Source organism: Lipophrys pholis (genome assembly GCF_963383615.2).
Source record: "Lipophrys pholis genome assembly, chromosome: 7".
In the NCBI taxonomy this organism is placed as follows: domain Eukaryota; kingdom Metazoa; phylum Chordata; class Actinopteri; order Blenniiformes; family Blenniidae; genus Lipophrys; species Lipophrys pholis.
In genome coordinates, this window is record NC_137638.1 from 9,898,921 (window position 1) to 9,921,141 (window position 22,221).

A 22,221-nucleotide genomic window follows, 5' to 3' on the forward strand; every position below is an offset into this window, starting at 1 on the left:
CAAATGTTTAAAAAAAAAAAAAGGCTATAAATCAATCTGTGTATATTTCTGTACCTGTATAGCAAACACATTTCATAAATGGAAATATGTTCTCTGAATATTTATTTACTAATATATTTATCTTTAAGCCATGTCTTATGTTCAGAGTGTATGAACGTTTGAGTTATTTGGTTGCCTTTTTTTTTTTTTTTGGAGAAAAAAAATGACTAACATGAGACGTTGTATATACATGGTAATTGCACACAAGACGATTAAATCTTCTCTGACCAAAAAACTGATTTTAAAACTTTAGTACCATACAGTTTTGTAATTAAAATGTACAAAGATCTGTAAAATATACAGTTTTATTCAAGTAATGCACGGCGTTGTGTCCTCTTTTTCTCTTCAGGCTGCATGTATTGACTCTGACTCTTTTTTTTTTCAATATTTTTAATCATATATTTGTCATTCTGTGGGACAGTTCCTTCGAGGATTTTACAGAGCTATAGGACCAAACTGCTCTTGGAGACTTCCAACATTCAAAACTTCAATATTTCAACCAGGATTGCAGCTGAATTAATATAAAGATGAGCGAAACGCTGTACTTGTCACACTCATGTTTAATATTATGGGCTATTTTATAGCTTGTCATTTGGTGCTTGTTGCATCTAATGTGTTACTTTTACTTTTGGTTGCGCTGCAAAAATGTCACTGCAGTTCCCAGATGATCAAAAGTTAGAAGTAAGGATAAAATCCATCTAGCAGATCCATTAAATTACACTCACTGACACATAAACGATTGTTTTGAAGTGAAGCTGTTATGTGACCTATTATTATATTAAAACAAGTTTTTATTGAGCTTATTGGACTAATATTGAATTTAGACATAAAGAACGAGTCAGGGCGAAAAAAAAAAAGTGTAGTTGCAGATTTCTGACACCGACATTAAGTTCTGCATGTTTTATTAGTCACCATCATTCTACAAAATAGAATCACACCTCACTGAACTCGTCAGGTTCATTTGAGTCGACGTCCGTGTCGTCGGCACACCAAGTGAAACCAGGATTTAATGATGATCCAAAAACTGATCGTCAAATAAATAATCTCAGACTGGATATAGTGTCTCTTGTGCACTCCTGTGTCTGTGGCGGGCTTTTACGGCAAAGTCCAAATCATTTCACCGAACAGTCTCACAGCTTGAAACCAGAGTGAAGAGCCACCACGCCGCCGGTGAGGTTGTAGTACTGCACACAGTAGAAACCAGCATCCTCGATCATGTGTTTGAACTCCTCCTGCAGGGGAGAAAACACAGTCAGTGAATCCAACGTGGTTCAGGTGTGAATCACAAAGATCTACAAATCAGATTAGATTATTAAATTTCATTCATTATGCATCAAAACCAAAATAAACCAAACGAGATCTCAGCGCGGCCCAAACCAGGAGTGAGTCAGTGAGAGGGAAGTGAACCTCTGCCGACTAAACGTAGATTATTACCTGGTCGGGAAACTTGCGGATGCTCTCCACCAAATACTGATAAGACTTCCAGTCTCCAGCGATCACCTCTCCCAGAACCGGGATCATCTGGAAGCTGTAAGCGTCATAAAGCCTGGAGAGCGGGACGAGATTCAGGCTAGAAGTCAGACGTTCTACACAGCAAGAGCCACACGTGAGCCTTTAAATGTCTGTGACTGGTTTAATTAAACCCTAATTACAGCATGAATATTATATTCCTCATCTACAATCCACTTTTTTCAGATAGTTTAAATTTCTGTTGGGTGCAGAACCACTAGAGGGCAGCATTTACTCAAAGCAAAGTAATGTTCAGTCTTTCCTGAAAATATGGGACTAATTGTTGGATTCATAATAGTTTCAACCCGGTTCATCCATCGTCACCACAATCACCTTGCCAGTAGAGGATTTGTGACTTTGCTGAACTCCAAACACATGAACCTGCCGCCTGGCTTCAGGACCCGCAGGGCCTCCTGCAGTGCCTGAGGGGAAAAAAACAACAAAAAACAAACTTAAACACTAACAAAATATACTAGTCAGCAAGAAATAAATGCAAACAAAAACTTGATCATTTGATGGCTGATACTCCACACACGGTGCTCCACACAATCTGCAGTGTGTGTTTCAAAGAATAATCCGGACCTCAGATTAAAGCTGCGGTTCAGTCTGGGTACCTGATCTATATGGGTGACGTTCCGGATGCCAAAGGCGATGGTGTAAACATCGAACTGGTCGTCGTCAAAAGGCAGCTCCTCTGCGTCTCCCGCCACCCACGACAGACCTGACACACAGGAAGCAGCCACGTCACAAATGAAGGGACCAGGTGAACGTGTGAGACATAAAGTACATCCGTCTGGAGAGACACCTGCGAGAAAGAAAACTGCTGCAATTCTCCACCTGGTAACAATGTTGAAGGATTGTGTTGATTAGTGGATCATTCACTTGTTCTTAGTTGTTCTGCTGACAGAACGATACAAGAATGTTAAGAAATGAAGCCCGTTCTCGAGTCTAGTGTATCTGGCAGAAATTAAGGACACTGAGATTTGGTTGCTTCGGTGCTGCCACCTAGTGGGGGCTTCAGGAAATGAGTGACGTGTGAAACCTGTGCAGCCAGACGCTATCGACTCGAAGAATGTTCGTTTTGAAGAGCAGCAGGCGCGGTGTTGTTCAGCAGTGGTGCTCTGATGGCTTCAGCCAGTCAGAAGCTGTTTCTTTTCAGCCTGTTGTTTTCTTCTGCTTCGACCAAAAAGTATTGACGACTGAAATTAAAACGCTTGAAGCAGTCTGTAAGACTGATTTGATGCAGAAAGACAGATTTCATAAAGATAAAAATGGGCTCAAATAAGGCAATTTTATGGCAACAGCAAGACATAGAGATGTTTCTCTAAGTTTGTACAAGAAAACCAATAGAAACTCAATTACATCGGCCTACTTCTGGTATTTCTTCCGACTCAAGCTTCCTTGTTAAAATTCCCAGTGGTGCAGTTTAAAGTTCCTTTCCTACACTTATGGGTGCGAGGCAGTTTATACCGACAGCTCCGCTTTACAACCGCTCAGTGAATCCAGCGCATCAGTCCCGGCCACGCACGGCTGCACACAGAAATCTCTCACACTTGTAATGAGATTGTTTGCATCTGCTCCTCCAGCGTGTGAAACAAAGCGAGTGTTTGGAGCCAAATGTTGTTGTTTTTTTTTAACAAACACAATTTGTATTCATGCACAAAATTATTCAAAGGTTGTTGACATCCAGTCACTCTGCTGTTCTGGCTGCTTCTGAGAGGAATTAATGCAGCGGCGACCACATTCCTCCTCCACACAGACACAGTTCCCCTCGGGTTTAGTTTACATCCGAGAAGCTCATTTTCAAGTCTTACTGCTTCGTCCCATCAGTCAAACGCTCTTCTCCACTTTTTAAAGTGGCAGTAAGACATTCGTGCCACAATTTTTGTGGCGGAAATGCGTTTTCTGCAGCAATATTTCTGCTTAATAAATGTGGCAGCAGGAATAAGGAGCTTCTCCAGTCTGTCCCATCCTGTGTTTGAACCACTTACAGCTCTGTGGTCAGTGACTGTGTGCATGCTTTACAGGTCCAGATTATTTCAAATCAGTCCTCTTAAAATATTCTGCTATAAAGGAAAAACACGACACGTTGTAAGAGCTCACCAGCACGGATGCCCATGTTGTCAGCCTTCTGCTTGCCGACTTTCAGCATCTCCTTGTTGATGTCACACACCACGGCTCCGGAATCTCGGGGCCCGTCCTCGTCCTCCGTGGTGTAGCTGCTGGAGATGTCCTGCCACGACGGGGTCTGGTTGGACTTCGCTGCCCGCCGCCTCTGCCGCTCCTGCTGGGACCGAATGTAGTCCAGGAATCGGAAAGCAATGTCACCTGCCGGGGAAGGAGCGTCGTTTAGAGGAAAGAAACAGAAGGGCAGAGCTGGAGGGAACTCGGGGTTCGTGTTTGAGAGAAAGATACCCCTCACCTGTTCCACCCGCCACATCCAGGAGCTGCGCGCCGGGCTGAGGATTCATCACGTGCAGAAGCATGTCCTTCCAAAGACGATGAATCCCCAAACTCATGGCGTCATTCATGACGTCGTACTTCTGTGCCACATTCTCAAAGACTTGATACACTGAAAAAGCAAAAAGGACAAAGATCAGCTTCACTATAGTTTTACAAACTATCAACCATCATGTGGCTGCATCGCTCCATCAAATCCAAGTTGCATTCATGTGGACATTAGATAGTTTAATAACGGCAATAAAAGGCTTTCAGGAGCTGTAATATAACTGTACTACTCACTCATCATGTAATACTGTAGAAGCAGCATGTAGAAGCATGTAGAAGTAGAAATACATCTGATTAACTTGTGCAATAATTACTAATCTAATGTAATCTAATCTAATCTGAAGAAGATAAAAACAACTAAAACTGTGAGCCCGTTTTTAATAGGATCCAGTGTAAAGAACAACAAACAATCTTGGAAGTTATGGTATGAATCCCACTGTTAACACAATCAAGTCAGTCTGGATTTACAGGAAGTGACAGAAGGATCTGAACTAGTCTACACTGAGCTTTCCAATATGTATTAAAACAACCTCTATCGATACTTTGAAGAAACAGTGATCAGGCTAAATAAAGATTTATAGCCACTGAGTTGTGACGATCAACTCAATGAGAAAGACCCACAACCATAGAGGTGTGTCACTTACAACCTCATTTGCAAGCAGTAATATAACCCAATTCCTCAAGATTCATACCACTGTCTGAAACTCTGAGCATTAAGAGCAGAAGAATGACAACGATGGAGACAGTGTCAACCAGTGGGAGACTGGAGTCAGTCACCTCCTTCACTCACCTCTCTTCGCCTTCTCCGCCTCGGGCACCGTCTCAAAGCCGAAGTGTGTGCTTCTGTCTCCGGCTGCTTCACTAAAACATCGACGGGCCGCGGCGGCGGAGGCGACTTCAACTGGAACATTTCTGAGAGAGAGACGGATAACCCGGCGGAGCAGGACTCGCATGGGTGCCGCCATCTTTCCTGATTACACAATGACGCGACTGCGTGACGTCATTCATTCGCGACTGTTTCTCATATATATATATATATATATATATATATATATATATATATATATATATATATATATATATATATATATATATATATAACTACTTTTGAAAATTACATCATTTAGCATCTATGAGTTTAAGGACTATATAAATAAAAAAAATTAGAAAATCTTCTGAAAATGGAAATTTGTGAGCGCAAACCTTAAGAAGATCCTCCTGGTCCATAATAAGTCCACAAGTTATGAGAAAAGATCCATCAGATATTTTTCACTATTGGTCCCATGGTCATATTTTTGTTTTTGTTTTTTGCTGTTGACTGATCATTCAAGCCTGTTTTTTTAATCGTAAATATATTTGTAAATTGTCCTTTCGAAGCAAGAGCAGAAATAATTAATTTAATTGACTCAGACTTTGGATAATAAATTAGGATTTTATGGGTATACAAGAGTACTTACTAAAGTTTTTTGTAAAATATATTTTCACTCATACTTAAGCAGAATGTATACAATGTAATCTATTTCACAGCAATCTGGCTCAGGCTACCGTGGACCTCAGCCTGGCATTTTTTGAGTTTGATTTACACTGCAAGGGGTTCTTCTTTATTTCAAAGGAGTATTATTTTTTCATCCTCACTTTACGTTCCTTTAGGACCACTAACAAGAGACCTGGAAGTTTGTGATCCGTAACCCATCCAGTTTCTTGCTTTGTGTTTTTTTCTTCTCCTTATCTCCCTTACTATTGCCTAACCCCAAACATTGCAGCCGAAAGATCCCATCTTGAAGTTGGAGTCTGATGAGTTGTTTCTCTCCACTATCGTTGATGCTTGCTCATGTAGAATTAAAGGCTTTTTCGCTGTAGTTTATTTGAATGTAAAATGGCATCACATGATGCAACAGTTGCAATGGATTCGAATTGAATTTGTTTTGCCTGTCCAGAGTAAAATACTATCACTATAATGTATCTATTTAAACTTATTATTAGCTAAAATTTCAGTGTTTTCTTTTCTAAGAATAAGGAAGGCAATACATACATAACTAAACACTAGAGTACAATTGGTATCAGGAATTTAGAATATAGGGATTTATCAACTCCACCCACAATTTAAAGAAGCATGTCTCAAATCTTCACTTATCAGAAAGTGCAATCTATGAATTTAACATATTTTTGCACAGTTGATAACGCCCTCATCCAGCAGCTGCCTACATGTCAACTGCATATAAACAGCATTCAGCAGCATAAAGCTGCTTTAATGAAAGAAAACGTCTGAGCATGCAACAGCATGTGCTCAAAACCACTCAAGGGCACATGACTGTCTTAATTACAACATAGACAGCATTGCAGACGACATTGCAAAGTGAAGCAGATCAAAAACAGGCAAGTTCTTGCAAGGCCAGCAAACTTCTCATAGGGATCTTTATCAAATCCATTAAGGAAGAGCAGCTTCCAGCTCACAGTTCTTTTCTGTAAATCTTCCTGACTTCAGTACCCACAGTGCGGAAAGTGGCAGGTATTGTCTCCCAATCCTCTCACTTTCTCATTCTTACAGTAACCAGACACGGCCTTCCTTTGTCCCATTGTTTGCCTTAATTACTGGTCGACCTGGGTTCAGGGAGATCCGTTTACACCGGTCTCTTTTCCTCGACTATGGGAATGTTGACCAGAAGAGGTCCGCAGGCCAAAGCTTTTCACACGTGACCCAGAGGGATGATGATAAAGCTCCTAGTCTAACTCAGGAATAATGTTACAGCTGCAGAATTGTGGTTAAGAGAAGAAAAAAAATCTTTTTAAACTAAATTCAACACCCATTCAACATGTCTGGTGGCATTTCTTGGCCAGTAAAGTTGTTTTTACAGCCATATGAAGCTGAACATAGAGCTGCTGAGGGAATCCATACATCATAAGACCAGCAGATGGAGGAAGAGGATCATATACTGATCACTGGTTCTCAGGGTGGAGGAACCGATCAGGACCAATTCAGCTTCAACTTGTGTTTATGCTTAGTTTTTACAGGATTTTCTATGCTTGAGATCATAAACTGGTTTAACACAACCATGTGTGCTGTGTGTAGGAGGGTTGCTTGTCAAATTGTGAGGCTGTGCTGTTAAAGTCAACATGCTTTAAAAAATAAACTGTAGCGTGAAATAGTAACTCGTTTAAATAGCTTACAGATATACTACAGTTTATTCTATGTATTATATTTATCAATGAAAAGCCCCACTGCAACAAAACAGCAGCCATGACTTAATGTGAATTAAAATGTTTTGTCATTTGTTTTTTCTCAATCAATAATATTTCCCACAAACACATCTGAGGCTCCTTATCTCATCATTATGCCATGTCGTACCACTAGATGGTGTGTTGAGTCACTTTAAAATCTCTTCTATCCACAAAAGTAAAGAACATCACACAAAAACTATTTAAAATCTAGCAACATTCTAAAATCATGACATAATATGTTAGTCACTCAATACTGCCACCAAATGCTGAAAAATGGAATTACTCAATTCCAAGATAGCTGCGTGTTGATGTGGGATAGCAAAGGTCAGGCTGAGAAAATTAACCAAGAAGTCATTCATTTAGAGTTTAGAAAACATTGAAAGGATAATTTAAAGAGGCAAAACTGAATATGAAATGGTGTTAGGCTGGAATGGCAACTAAAATCCCCCCCAGCTGCATTGAACCAGGCCAACACACAGCAAGCACAACCCGCTGCAGGTTTCCTCAGAAATGAGTCCATAGCTCGAACGCAGTTTAAAAGCGAGCAACGATGAAAGAAATCAGCAAACACCTTTCACGAATTAGGAAATCATTATGGCAACCATTCCATGAGTTTCGGCTTATTATTACACATCCTTCCATGTTTGTTTTCTTCTTCACGGCGTTCCAGTTGTAAAGCTGGACTCCTGCTGTTCCCTCTCAAATGCGCAGGTTGCATGCCTGACCTCATCCCAGAGGGGAGGCAATGGAGAACACATGGCACTCCAAATCCTCCCAGTCCCCGTGCGTGGGCGTGTGTGTGTGTGTGTGTGTGTGTGTGTGTGTGTGTGTGTGTGTGTGTGTGTGTGTGTGTGTGTGTGTGTGTGTGTGTGTGTGGGTGTCCAAATAATCTGCGAGTCATTTCACATATCTGATGAGTATTTAGCTTCATGGAACAAAAAGCATTAAAAAGTGGTTCAGTTCTCTCACACTCCACAGATTGAATTTCACACACAGAAATTCGAATTAGAAAGAGGAAGAACAGGGTGAGCTTGAGGCCGACCGGCTTCTTTGCAACATGTGTATCACAAAAAAAAGAGTTAAGCAATGTCATGAGGTGCATCTTATTGCGCAAAAACACAAGAATAAGACAAGGACCGGTTTAAGAAACATGCATACAGTGTTTATTTTGCAACCAGGACACATTAAATAAAACTACAAAGATACTTCACTTATACAAAAGATAGATTATATCCCATTCACGTACAAAATAACAATAATTTACTGTATAAATTAAAATTTGTCACTATTTTTTTTTTTTTTTGCTATTTACATTTTGATGAAAACAATATTTTGGTGCCCCAGGACCACTTCACACAGGGTGAAGGCGCCTGGTGTTGTTTTCATGTCATCGAGCACGAACAGGACATTCACATCAATTACAGCTGGAGAAAAGCAGGTTTCTATCGCTCGGAAGATGGCGTGGAATTCTACGATTGACTGAAGGATGGGACACACGCACACACACACACACACACACACACAGACACACACACACACACACACACACACACACACACACACACACACACACACACACACACACACACACACACACACACACACACACACACACAAAGGCGGGTTTGCATAATTCAATGGGCTATCCAAACAAATATGACCTTGTTAGATTTAAACTGTCAGTGTTTGTTAGCTTGTATTTGATTCCAGCACACATTAATTTTCCCATCGCTCTCTCATCAACCCTGTTTTCTCTCTCCCTCTCTCTCTCTACGCATGGTCTGCTCAGAACATCACAGTCCCAGGGGCATGTGCTCTTGTCTTGCAATAATTAACACGAGTTACAGTTGGGCAGACAGGCATAACATAGCAAAGAGTCACTTTTTTTTTTTTTTTTTTTCATTTTTACAAACTTCTTTGTTTTCAAAAGTCCCAAATTCTGTCCGACTCTAAAATCAGGGGTCTGCAACCTTTTACCACCAAACGAGTCATTTTTGCTCCTTCGCCAATCAAATAACGAGTCCAGAGCTGCAAAACAAGTTTGACCTTTTAAATGAAGATAGCAAGCCTGTAATACAGTATATGTTGCATTCATGAAATGAATTAACTTTTTACTCTTTTCAACGTTAATCTTTTAGACGTTTGCAGTTTTGGTTCGTCCATGTTTGCTTTCGAAGCTTTGCGGTCATGATGTGGTTTGTATTTTATTATTACCGTAGACATTTAGATTTTTATTTTTTTTTTTTACTGAACAGTTGCAGGCCCCTTTCTTAAAGACTGCCCCGATTTGATAATGCCACTGCAATTGTAAAGTCACGAGTGAAAACACAGTCTTTCATTTCAAGTGCTCAGGTTGCTGCACAAGTACATTGTTTTTATTCTCTTGTCACCAAAACTGAAAGAAAGAAAAAAAAAAAAAAAATGGGGGGGGGGGGGGGGGGGGGGGGGGTAGGTTGAAACAAAATTAAGTGCATTGAAAACCAAACCAGTGAGGGAAACAATCGAGGCGAAAGAAAAAAAATTACTATGCCAATGGCGCACTGGGGGGGGGGGGGTTTGACCTTTCACAAGTATTTAAAATGTCACGACAATGCAGAGAAATCGATTACAGCTGCAGACCTGCTGTCCAGTTGAGAGTGCTTTTGTTTTTTTTTTAATCACTTATGGTGGAACATTGGTGTGCAAAATTACAACCCGAGAAAACTCTTTTGGACTTATTTGAACCATTACACATTAAATCTACGCAACTGAAATTAAACTAAAAAAAAAAAGGACATGGCCACACAGTGGTGTAGTGGTGACGACTTGTTCCTTATAGTGAGAGGATCATTCGATTCCAGGCATGAGGTGAACCTACATTGGCTGCAGGAGTAAGTATGTGCATGTGATTGCGTGTCTCTGTGCATTAACCCTGTGATGAACGTTTTACTCTGATGGGATGCACTGGATTTCTGTAAAAAAAATAAATAAAATTGATTTAACGACTGATTAAATTGACAATATTAAGCTTATCAATACGCACTGTTTTAGAGAAGATCAGTTAATTGTTGAACCATTCAAGCCAAAGAAAAGAAAAAAAGTCACTCACTTTAGAGATCAGCGGATGGGTCATTAGTTTAAAAAAGTATTTTAGCTGATTTCTCAAGTGGTTTGCTGATAGACACCGCATGGTGGGTCATAAATGTCGTTTTTCCGAAGATGAAATATGAATATACAACGATATTCCCTCCCCCTCCATAATTAAAAGACAACCTAATGTGAACAATATGTTCAGTAAATGTCCACGACTACACATAAGAGCACACGAGATAGAAAATAATAAAAAATCATTTGAATCCTTTTCTGTCATTATATGAGGAGTTTTCCAAAAGGCTTTGTGAACATTATTGTAAAAGAAACACACAAAAAAACAACCCAACTCATCTTTAAATCATCTAATGTCCTTTGTGTAATAAAAATGTAAAAGATCCATTCAGGAGAGGTGTTTTGTTGAGCGTACTATGTTTAAAAAGTAATGCTTTCGATCACTGTACAAGATCTGGCAACAGTTTTTTTTACATGTAGAAATATTTTTCTTTTTTTTTTCTTTCTTTCTTTTTTTCTGGAATGAAACTCTTCATATCTGCAGTGGTTTTTAAAGAAGTTGCAGACTTCTGAGACGGACCCCCAGTCCACTCCGTGACAGAAACACATGTGAGGGAAAAGGAGATCCTCAAGGCACTTGAACACCATCAAACCGGAAAGAGACGACCCACTCACAATCCAGCGAGGAGAAGCCTTCAGATCTTCCCTAAATGGCAGCTTGTCTGCAGCAAACTGCACCACCCGGCTCCCCACTCCACCCCGCAAAGGAGCGCAAAGGAGCTTTTTCTTTTTTCTTTTCTTTTTTTCTCTCCCCACCCTAAAATCTGCGAATGCTGAGAGGACGAGTGGGCGAGCTCGCTCTCCTTCTCTCTGATCCCCTTGTTTTTTGCGAGTGATTCATCCCCAAAGTGCTGCGTTAGATGTACCTTCTGTGGAAAAACGTGTCCTGCTGGCCCTCTCCACTGAGAGCCAGCTGTCACGTAAAAATAAAAAAAGCATTCGAACAAAACTTTAGTGCTTTGCATACACAACTGGAAAGACACATAAATATACAACTCTTTGGATGGGAGGATTCTGGCTGCTTGTGTTACAGCATCCATGTAGCATGTGTATGAAAGAGCCCGCAGCCTCTCCTGGATTGGGATGAAGATTAGTTGATATTCTGCCCTCGGCTGAACTTCCACTCATGAACCTGCAGTCTGGAGGTGTTTTTTTTTTTTTTGTTTGTTTGTTTGGAGGTATGCTGATTGAGTGGGACATCCGATCTCAGTCCGAGCTGCATGTCTTCCTATGTTTTTCTCTCCTTCCCCTCTTTGCCGTCACTGACAGCCCCTGCCTGCCTGCCTCGCCCCCGCCATCCGCCATCACTCTGGTGCTAAAGCGTGATGGGAGGGGCCTGACCACTCGGGGCTCGCAGGCCATTTAGTAGCAGTCACTCAGTCGGTTGTCATGAGCCACTCAAGTCGTTGGCTTGTTTAGCGTCGCGCCTCATAGAGTTTCATTGTCCGAGGGCCTGGCAACCGACGGCTCCTCGTGCAGGGCAGTTTGTGGGGGTGGTGGAGGCGCTTCGGATCAACAGTGGAGCTCGGCCAAATCACTAGTTGCCCACCAGTGGGCTGAGGTCACCGTGGTGGTTCTTTAGCTTTTTCTTGAAGAGCGAGATGGTGGACGGCCGGTAAAAGATGATCCAAGGCTCGGTGGACGCCGTGCTCTGGCTGCAGCTGTCGGAGCCGCTCACCGTGGGGATGTTCGGGGACCTGAGGGGGGAAAAACCAAGAGGACAGGAAAACACAGGTTGTGAAAGTGGTTTAGGAAAGAGCCTTTCACAACCGTAATGCCAATAGGATTTACAATAACTCTGTGAGGACACAGCAACATGTGGTGCCACTGGATTGCTTCAGCACATACAGAACGACTTCTATCTGTAAAGTTCCTCAGGAAAACTAAGAAATTCTAACAATTTGAAAGATTTCAGAAGCAGACTTCTTTCAGAGGCGGTCTTGCTTTTATACATTGGTGGTCCGGTTAGTAAAAATTAGTATGTGAATAGAAGTGCTTTAATAGTTACTTAAACTGAAAATAACAAACTATTTGGAAAAAACAATGTGTTACTTTTAATTGTCTCCCTTATTTAGGATGTCTTAATATTTGTATTAGTGTAACGCTGTCCGGGGCAGTCTGACTGATATATTCAGTTCAGCTGAAGTTACACCGACTGGCTTGAAGACATGTTGTGGTCCACACACTTTATTTTGTTGTGTTTGAATCAATCAATGAGGTCTGATGTTTCCAGCAGTCCCATTAAGCCGACTGTTCTAAAAGCCACAAGAAAACAAGTGAGGAAACAATACCAACGTGCAGACAGCTCTTATAAATGTACGATCATATTGCTTTCGGGGCTCTGAGTACAACTCCAGCACTGTGGACGCATGTTAAAGCCACGTCAGGGTTCAGGACGGCTCTGCAGCTCTCCAAAACTAACATAAAGCTGGGTACCTGCTGGTGGTAATGCAGAGTTTATATAACCCGTGACTATACGTTGTGTTATTTCCATCAGTGCTCACTTTACATTCTGCAGCCACTGGGGATAAAACTGGCCGAACATCAGTCCAGACCTTCAACCACTGAAAACAACTGTTGAGGGCCTTGAAATCTAATCTCAAACAGGAAGTGGAAAATCTCTTGCTTTCAAAATGACTACAGCTAAAGCAACACAGTAAGCGTACCTACATCTGTGCAAAGGATTTTAAAATATTTAGCAAGAACATACAAATAACTTCATCAATTTGAATATTTGACAATTTCTTTTAATTAATGAAACATCAAGTTTTTAAGAATATGCACACCACTGCATTCCTCTTAGAACTTCAGGACAAAGTCACAGCTATATAATCCTGTCTCCTTCAATCATTATTTACATGAATGAAGCACAATCCACACAGACAGAGCTTTAAAAATGTGACCTCTGGTTGATCATGCGCACACCAAACACCCTCACACTTACTTGACTGTGACGTGCAGCAGCAGCTTCGCCACCATGGCGATGACGGTCAGGATGAGGAGAGCAGCCAGAGCGTAGATGGTCCACACTGCACGGAGGGAGCGACAAATTAACAAGACATCAGATATCCCATCAGACTAATGAAAAGCAAACTGAAGCAGACTGAAAAGATTAGCAGGCCAGGGATTATTCAACCACGACTGGCGCACCTGGAAGCAGCGTTCATACAGTACCAGAGCACATCTGCTCTCTCCTGCGTGAGAAGCACGTCGCTTTGAGAAAGAACTGGGGAAAGAATAACACTTGAAGGAAGCAGGAAAGCACAGCAGTTCAACCAGCTGATTGTGATCTTCAGGGAAACCCAAAGTAAGTCTGCTTGTGAGTCAGAGACGGGAAGAAACAAATGTCAGGCAGTGTTACTTCCATGTGTGATCTCAGGGAGCCACTCTGCACCAGGAACATTTCAACCAGGGTGCGATTTGTGAAGAAACCAGAAGGGATGTTTCCAACCGAGGGTGGGAGCATGACTCAAGCATGCCTGATTTCTTATTTCATTTTTTTGTTTTTGGAAAAGACCAATGAGAAAATGGAATAAGTGGAGTTTAAAAGCAACATTAGCTTTTTTTTCTTTTCTTTTTTTTCTTTTTTTTTTAAATGAGAAAATCTTTACATTTCCAACCAAAAACAATAATACATATTGATTAAGCTGGCGTATCAAAATAATAGTCGGTTATGGTATGTGTGTGTGTGTGTCGGGAGAACGCAGAATGTGAGTACTTTTGGCACCTCTGACTGACTATTAGTGTAACAGTTGTGACATTTGCAGGCCTAGATATAAGGATGTGCATCTATCTATCTATCTATCTATCTATCTATCTATCTATCTATCTATCTATCTATCTATCTATCTATCTATCTATCTATCTATCTATCTATCTATGGCTCCAATCCAGCCCAGAAAATGATCAATGAAATTGTTAAAAGCCATGCGATAACTGCAAATCAGAATGCAATGGTTATAGGAGACATTTTTGGGACATTTCACAATATTATGCACCAAAAATAATCAGTAAATTGGCTTTATGTTGAAATTGTAGCAATTTTTGATACCAATTGTTTGGGTTTGGGAAAACACGTATTCTCTACCCCACAACAACAACAAAAAAAAACTTTAAGGATCAAATTTAAAGGTTATTGTAGCACTATACTAAAGATGAAATGTGGCCTTTGAATTAAAATAGGTTTGACAGCCTTGGCCTAAACAGTGAGTCCCAAAATATCATCCTCAAGTGGTACATGGATGTATCGCAAGCTATTCCTTCTCTTCAGAAATGAAGTGCTGTGAACTTTGAATAAAACTACTGCGCATGAAATAAAGCATGTATGGTGTTCAAGAGAATTGAAAGTGCTTTTTCAGTTGGAATTTAATCACCAGTTAATCAATGTGTTCTCTCCAGTCTGTTGGATAAGGAGCTTTACTAATTGTGAGAGGAGGTTGGATGTTATCCTTCAGTTGAAGGAGTAATGCATCGACCAGAAAAGAGAGTGGACCCCTCTCACACCCCACCTGGTAAATCGTAACCCTGAGTTCAACAGACAGAGATGACTTCAATACACTCAGAGAAAGAGGAAAGCTCCCGCAGCGTCCCAGCAGAGGCAGAGAGAAAAGCGATGTATTGTGGGTGTTCACATACTAGCGCTGTGGCCGGTGGTCTCGCTGCGTCCAGCCCACTGACCTGGCATGTTGTGCTCCGGTTTACCGGGGCTGGACGTGATCACGTAGAGGATCTGGGAGGAGCGCCCGTTCGACGTGCTGTTGGACCTCTCGGTGACGCCGCCGGCGGGCCGGGGCCCCACCGTGCTCGAGGTGTAGGGCCGCTCGTCTTCGTCGTCTCCTTCTGCCTCCGCTGATGTGCTGTCGTGGCCTCTGAGAGCTGAGGAAACGAAAGGAAAGGACATGTCTTCTATCATGTCACCTTAATACACAGGTAGAGGGGCGATGGATTGACTGAGGAGGTGAGGAGTCTCTTTTATCTGGATTAACAAAGTAGGATTAACAATTCTGGCATCTTCAGCGATTCACGATGGTCCCAAACAGCAGAAAACTATCACTGATAAATACTTTTGTGTGATTCACGTAATGTAAAGGGTCAATCCATCTTCTTGGTGACATTACTTGCTTTATTCCATATTACCCAACCCTAACAATACAACACTCTACTACAGTATTACAAATCTATGCCTCATGTTATTCTATCCCCACAAAATGTGATGCGTTTCTCTCATTTTCTTTCTTTTTTTCCCCCAGATAGTCTCGTGCCAGAGACACTGGAGTGCAAAGGCCCGGCCGTGCTGTTGTAATCTCTACAATTTGAAGACATACATCACTTAGCGCCCCTTTAATTACCCCTGTGAGTAAACTGAGGTGCAGCAGTGAGCACGCAGTAACAGGATGCATTGCGTGGATCACGTTGTTGAAAAAAAATAAAATTTTTTTAAAAAAAACGCAGTCGAGGCACGAGTGAATATTTAATACCGACTGCGTTTGTTAAGCAACAGATTGACTTTGTAAAAACACTCCAGCGTTCTGTAAACATGTGGTGCTGAGAGCTGGGCTTTTTTTTGTTGTTGTTTTTAAATCCTTCCCTCGACGCAGGCGCGATTCAAAAAGTGTTTGCAATAAATTCTGTTTGCTTTAACCTGCTTCAAGCTCCAGATGGGCACAGTTTGCTTCGTAAAAGAACAGAGCCAGGGAGCCATGGACTATTTCCACTCATTTATGTGATCCCAGAGGGAAGCAATATCCTAAATAAAATCTCCTCTGCCTTTCATTTACTCCTCCTAAACATAGACGTGATGTGTTTAGAATCGCTGTGTGATTTTGAGAATTTTTCCTTTTGAAATGCTGCTTCTGAGAAACAAACAGTGGAATGTCTCATGCTGATATCTATGAGTGTCACTGGACTCTTTCATGATTCTGTGAATCTCGGGAGAAATGACTGCAGTCAGCTGCAAGTGTTTAAAAAAAGAAAAGATATATGTGACAATGGAAAACAATAGTTTACACCACTCGACATCACTTTCTTTGGTTTTCCTGTGGAGTAAAGGCGATGAAGTGACAATATAGGTAAAAAAAATTAGGATAAATTGTTAAAAATCATAGCAGAATCAATAACCCATTAATCAAATATTTGACTTGTGTTGGTAGAATTAATTCTTAAATGACAATCAGCATGATGGAAAGCTATTTACAAATTACACTCCTGTTTTTACCCAGTGTATTAATACAAATACTATTTCTCATGTGCAAAAGATTTGTTTCTTAGACGTGTCCAAAGGCTTAAACCTTGATAGTGTCCAGGAGTATTAAACACGCTACAAAATTTAAAAGTTCCCTCTTTCAGTTCACCATGAGTTTATTTTAACAATTCTGCTACTGAGATCCATTTTTTATACCTTGAACACTACTTAAGTAAAATAATCCTTCTATGTATCAGACCCTGCTCTTCCCCTTGTTGATAAACTTCTTTCTACTGCCTCGTCAAAGGTGTTTCCAGCAGGTCTGTGAGCAACGTCCTCATCAAACCCTGTTTTGATCCGGAGTCGTTCCACTTGTCCATGAATGGTGGTTAAATGTTAAAGCAGCGTGGGATTTTTGATTTTTTTTTTTTTCTCTTGTCTTTTTTTACATAATCGCTCAACCTGACTGTGACGTTCCCAGAACTTCCCACATGTTCCCCATTTGCGGGGAAAATAGCAGGCTTCTCGCTCAGTCACAGCTGAAATACGTTGCCTTCGTCATCTGAGAGCATTTATCCTGAAATTACCGCTTCAACCACTCCGTCTGCAACCGAGGAGATTTCAACCATGTTCCTCGTCGATACTCGGGCGAACAGCTGTCTTTCTCCCTGCGCCTAAGCCACCGTGTACGTTTCTCTCCATCTTTCTATTAAAAAAAGCTATTACTTGGGGAGGGGTGACCTTTTTCTTGTGTCACATCACAGATTCCATTTCTGAGATACACAGTGAAAGATCCATGATGTCAGCCAAAAGGATCGCGGCCCGTCCAGAGGTCAGAGGAGTATTTTGACCTTCCAATATTGTTTTTGCTGTAACGCTACCAGGAGAGAAAAAAATGACACAGGGATTACACATAGGGGCAGAGAGGAAGCAGATAAGCTCTCTCTCTAACAGCCTGTGAGCTTGAATGTCACCTACACTGAATCATATCGGTGGAAGCTTTGTACTCCCTTCCAAATATTAATCTATCCAATCATTTCTGCTCCACTCAGGCCACTCACGAGAGAAAATGAGAACACTGTCGAGACAACTTCTCCTTCTCCGTCTCCCTCTTTAATCTTTCACAAATTTGTCACATCAGCCAGAGATAAAAAGCCATTTGCTGTGAGGTCTTCAACTTTCTTTGAGCTGCAATTTCTCAGCTAAGCGTCCTCCGCGCAGTGAAATCGGAATATCAGGAGGCGTGAAGCAAAGAATGAGAGAAATTTTGAGTGCAGCCGGCATGAAAACTTTCCGTGCAATGCACCCGGGAACACGCTGTGGAGAGGCAACAGCAGCCTGCTGCAGATTGATAAGAGAGCGAGTTCCTAGAAAAACAAAACATTATTTAAAAATGCAGCATCGCCCGGGGCGGTGAGACATTGGCTAGCAAATGGAAAGAGAAAAGGGCCTGGCATGTGACGACTGGCTCGCCACAGCGACCAGGCGGTCCACTACTACAGGCTGCTGTGCAACACTCAATTATGCAGACAGAACACAATCGATCATGCAAATGTGCTACTTCAGGGGGTTTCTGTGGTTATCTGAGGCTGATTAAATTGATATCTGCTGCGGTTGTGGCCAAGTTTCCAAACCCAAGGTTGGGGGTTCAATCCCCCCATCTCCCTCTATTGAAATTCATTTAGATGAGGAATTGAATCTCAAGTTGCTCTCAATGGTGTGTGAGCATATTACACTGCTCTGTGAGTGAATTAATTCATACGACAGAGCAGAGGTGTCAAACTCATTTTAGTCCAGAGGCCACACACGGTCCAATTTGATCTCCTGCAGTAATTAAAATGGCAACATAATAATGTAATAAACCCTCGAGTAAAACCTTTAGGACAACAGCAAACAGTAATTTTACTTTGTTTTAGTTAACAAAAGTATAAACAGTTAACATTTAACGTTTTATAGAACTTCAAAATAATTCTACATTTTAAAGACAAAATAAACTTTTTAACATGTCAAGTTATGTGTTTTAAGAGTGCCACCTTTTGCAAAATACAGTTAAATGTCTGAAAACCATGTTTATATATGTTTTGTATTATTACTTTAATACTGATTTCTTACTACGATGCAGTTAACTACTTGAAAATGGTTCATTTTTATATGTTACAAGGTTCAGCTCTGAGACTGGGTTTGACCATCTGGAGGCCCAATGTCAGGCCCCGGGTCATATGTTTGACCCCCCCAACCCCAGCTCAAGTGGTAAAATGCACTCGATCAGCAAAATCCATTCATGTGATGATGGATGTGAAAGGAGCAGAATTCCCAATAAAGCCGGTGTGTCCTCACCTTGATACAGCAGAGCGAAACCCTGCGCCTGGTTGGTTCGGTCCGAGTAGAAGTAGAGGATGACAAAGTCGCCTGTGACGTTCACCAGCTCCCGCGGGGGGCTGCGCCAGTCGAAGCGAGCCACAACTTGGTTGGTGTAGCCGTCCAGGAGCTCCACCATGTCGGTCTGGTCGGAGATGTCGAAGAAGGTGAAGTTGAAGAGAATGGCGGAAGACCCCGGGACCTGGACGGTCCAGTAGCAGACCCGGCCGGCCCCGTATTTGTCAGGGAAGTCGGGGGAGTAGATGACCCCTGAAGGAGAGCTGTAGTTCCCACCGCAGGCCCCCACACGCGCTGGACGGAAGAGCACAGAAACAATGAAGAAAGAAAGTCAGGGTGTCTGCTCGGTCATGTTTGATTCTTCTGAAAATCCCAACTTACCAAAGATGGACCAAGTGACTGTGACGTTACTGATACACATGCTGTTGTGTTAATAGTGCCACTACATTCAGATTTAGCTTTTAGAAATAATGAAAATGGCTCCGATCGCACACATTTCAAACCTCACTTCCGCAACTGCTGAACCAGTTTGTGAAATTTAAAGAAAAATAGAATGAAAAAAAACAAAAAACTGAAAATGACATGAAAACAATACGTAAAGCATTGAGACCACAGAACCTAAAATGTATTTGTATTATGTTATAAACTTTATGTTCAATTGTGGGATCAGGTTTTATTCTTAATGCACAAAGAGAACATTTGAAAACGAAAACAAAAATAACGTAAGTATTTCAGCTGTGAAAGGAAAAGATAAAATCTTTTTTTCATTTGTCCTTCAGACAGTAAATATGTAGCTGATCCACAGGACACTTTTCTGCATCACCGGCTTTCGATTTCAAGTTTCATTTGAAGAGGAGTTTTTCAAGAGTTGCAGTTGAGTTAAAATATTGTGACATTTACAAATGTTAAATGATTTAGTGCAGGTCAGACAGAAACATGTCAGCAGAGGATAAGGCGGATTGAGCTGCGCAGTAAACACTTAAAAACTAACTTGGAGAACAAAAGTAGCCTTAACTCCCTTGTATATTCAATACACTAAATACTGCAGACTGCAAAGTCAAATGTTGAGTGGAGAGAGGAGTGAGGAAAGCTCTCCGTCAGCTTTCTGCAGATGAAACTCAGCCGTTCAGTGAACATAACATATTGATGACTGACAGACCAGTTCTCATTTGGTTTATACAAACTGGAGACACAACATGTCTTTGCTTTTAATTTGACTTTTTTTTCCCCCGCAAACGCTGAAACCGGTGAATCAGTCCCTGAATGACGACAGATGGCGCTCACTGTCAAAGATGATGACCCAGCCGTCTCCGCCGCAGGGCTGCGTGTGGTCGCCGAAGCAAACATGGTTACACTCCATGCTGGGAGACTCCCCGTGGTTGCGCAGGTCGACCTCGTTGCCACAGAAACAGGCGTACCCCGACTCCATGCCAGCCAGCTGCAAAACACCAAACGGAAGAATACAAACTGTTTCAGCAGCACAACAACACAAACTTTACGCGGTACTCGTCGTCATCGACACCATTTATTCATTCATGGTTGAAAGGCATCGTGTATTTACTCTGAGCGAACAAAGCTTTGGGCCATCTTTGAGAAAAGTTACATAACTAATTAATGTTCATTCAAAAGTGATTTTCAGTCTTGTGTGATGTGAAATTGCATTGATGATAAACTGTCCAAACCTCTATACTGCCCCCTGGTGGCCTGTTGCAGTGTAGGTCATTAAATGCTGCATCTGCCCCGTTAAAGGGAAATTAGTTAACTTTCCTCTGTCGATTGATTCAATGTTGGTTCTTTAACTTAACTTTCAATTAGTTCATCAGGGACATAAAAACATAGTAAAATCCTGGGATCATCATTTAATGCACACAATCTGTCGTCCTGTTTCAACAAAAGCCAAATATGATAAAAAATCTTTTAATCTCTAAATGTTTTTGTTGAGTTATTTCTTGTCTTCTTCTACGTCATACAAAGGCTGCATTTACATAAACCCCATTTTCACATGAAAACTTTGTCATGTAAATGGTGCCCTTTGCCCTCCACAATAATTTTTTTCACGTGATAACAAGATGCAGAAATGTGGGTCAGTTTGACCGCAACCTCTCAGCTGATCAGACGCCTTCTTTTGAACACAGAGCTACACATTGAATAAACCCTAAAGAAATAACACCTATCGCACTCGTAACCAAATCCGTTTTGAAACGGTTCCTAAAAGCGCCGTAGCAGGAATGTGGAACGTCAAAAACATTCACACGTCTCTCGGCCTCGCCACCACTGGCTGAATTTTCTCAAAAGAGTTATTGTCATTCATTCGAAAGGACATCATTGTTCAACTTTTCAGGCCCGAAAGAATTTGTGCAGCAGAAGGTGCTGCATCATTTCCCTCGCTACATTTTTCCTCGTGATATAGGAATTCATGACTCCGCTCCCGCCAGGATGCATCAAGTTAAGTCCTTGTCTTCCATCTGATGTGATAATTTCTCGAACCACCAACACGAATATTTGAGGAGGAGAAAACAAGGGACGGATTGGCGTCGCTCACATCAGAGTCACACGAGATTTCCAAGCACCGACATTTCACACGTGCATTGAAACAGTGATAACGGTGGGCACACGATGCCAGTCTGCTGTGGGGAGAGACTGAGGTGACTTGTCAGTATCCGTCAGTGCAGATGGAGCTGAATTGGATCTGCTGAGACAGAAAATTAACACCTGGCACAGTTTGGAGCAGTGACAATGGAGCACAAGACGCAGAGATGAGAGGAACGCATGGAAGGGGAGGAGCCCACTGAGTTAATAACCATTCATTTCCAGCTGTCAGACTTGATTACAGTGATGATTTGTCATTTGCTGCCTGGTACTGAACAGGAAGTGTGACGGCTGAATAAAGAAGCCATTATGGCCATAACTCTCAGGCCTATGAATGAAGATTACTTAAATGTCTGACTTTTTAGACACGACACAGACAGTGCACAGAGTGGTTTTTGTCTTTCCAATATGTTAACGCATTTAAAGTTTCAGGATGTTGTTGTTTGATATTTGATTACCTCTATGTAACCTCATTACAGATCTTAGCTAATAGTCAATACTGTGGGTGAAGAAAGTTTGCCTGCCTTGTGCTATGGAGTCAGACATGCCAATGTGAATGGGTGGTCCATCCATCTAATTCTCAGTGAAAAGAACGGGTGGATTCAACCGAACATCCAAACTAATAGTACCACTTTCAAACGCATGATGTTGTGAGT

General features: G+C 41.5%; 2 protein-coding genes across 3 annotated transcripts in view; both read right to left on the minus strand.

The window, feature by feature from the left end:
• Positions 1-191: 191 nt before the first annotated feature.
• Positions 192-5,048, minus strand: coq5 (coenzyme Q5, methyltransferase). Its single transcript, XM_080467967.1, has 7 exons — positions 4,847-5,048; positions 3,971-4,120; positions 3,652-3,876; positions 2,163-2,269; positions 1,882-1,970; positions 1,474-1,585; positions 192-1,271 (listed from the first exon to the last, which is right to left on the minus strand). The coding sequence occupies exons 1-7, from the start codon at positions 5,019-5,021 to the stop codon at positions 1,170-1,172; spliced, it is 960 nt and encodes a 319-aa protein (XP_080324093.1). The 5' UTR covers positions 5,022-5,048; the 3' UTR covers positions 192-1,169.
• A 5,828-nt stretch (positions 5,049-10,876) lies between these two features.
• kremen1 (kringle containing transmembrane protein 1) overlaps positions 10,877-22,221 on the minus strand; it is a 73,261-nt gene continuing 61,916 nt past the window's right edge. Inside the window, exons 5-9 of one of the 2 annotated variants that reach the window (XM_080467344.1) lie at positions 20,261-20,414; positions 18,938-19,270; positions 15,097-15,294; positions 13,364-13,448; positions 10,877-12,116 (exon numbers count right to left, since the gene is read on the minus strand). In XM_080467344.1, coding sequence (XP_080323470.1) covers positions 11,957-12,116; positions 13,364-13,448; positions 15,097-15,294; positions 18,938-19,270; positions 20,261-20,414 — 930 coding nt within the window. In that variant the 3' untranslated portion in view covers positions 10,877-11,956. Of the gene's footprint in view, positions 12,117-13,363; positions 13,449-15,054; positions 15,295-18,937; positions 19,271-20,260; positions 20,415-22,221 lie in introns of both variants that reach the window. The other variant, XM_080467343.1, reaches the window with a different exon arrangement.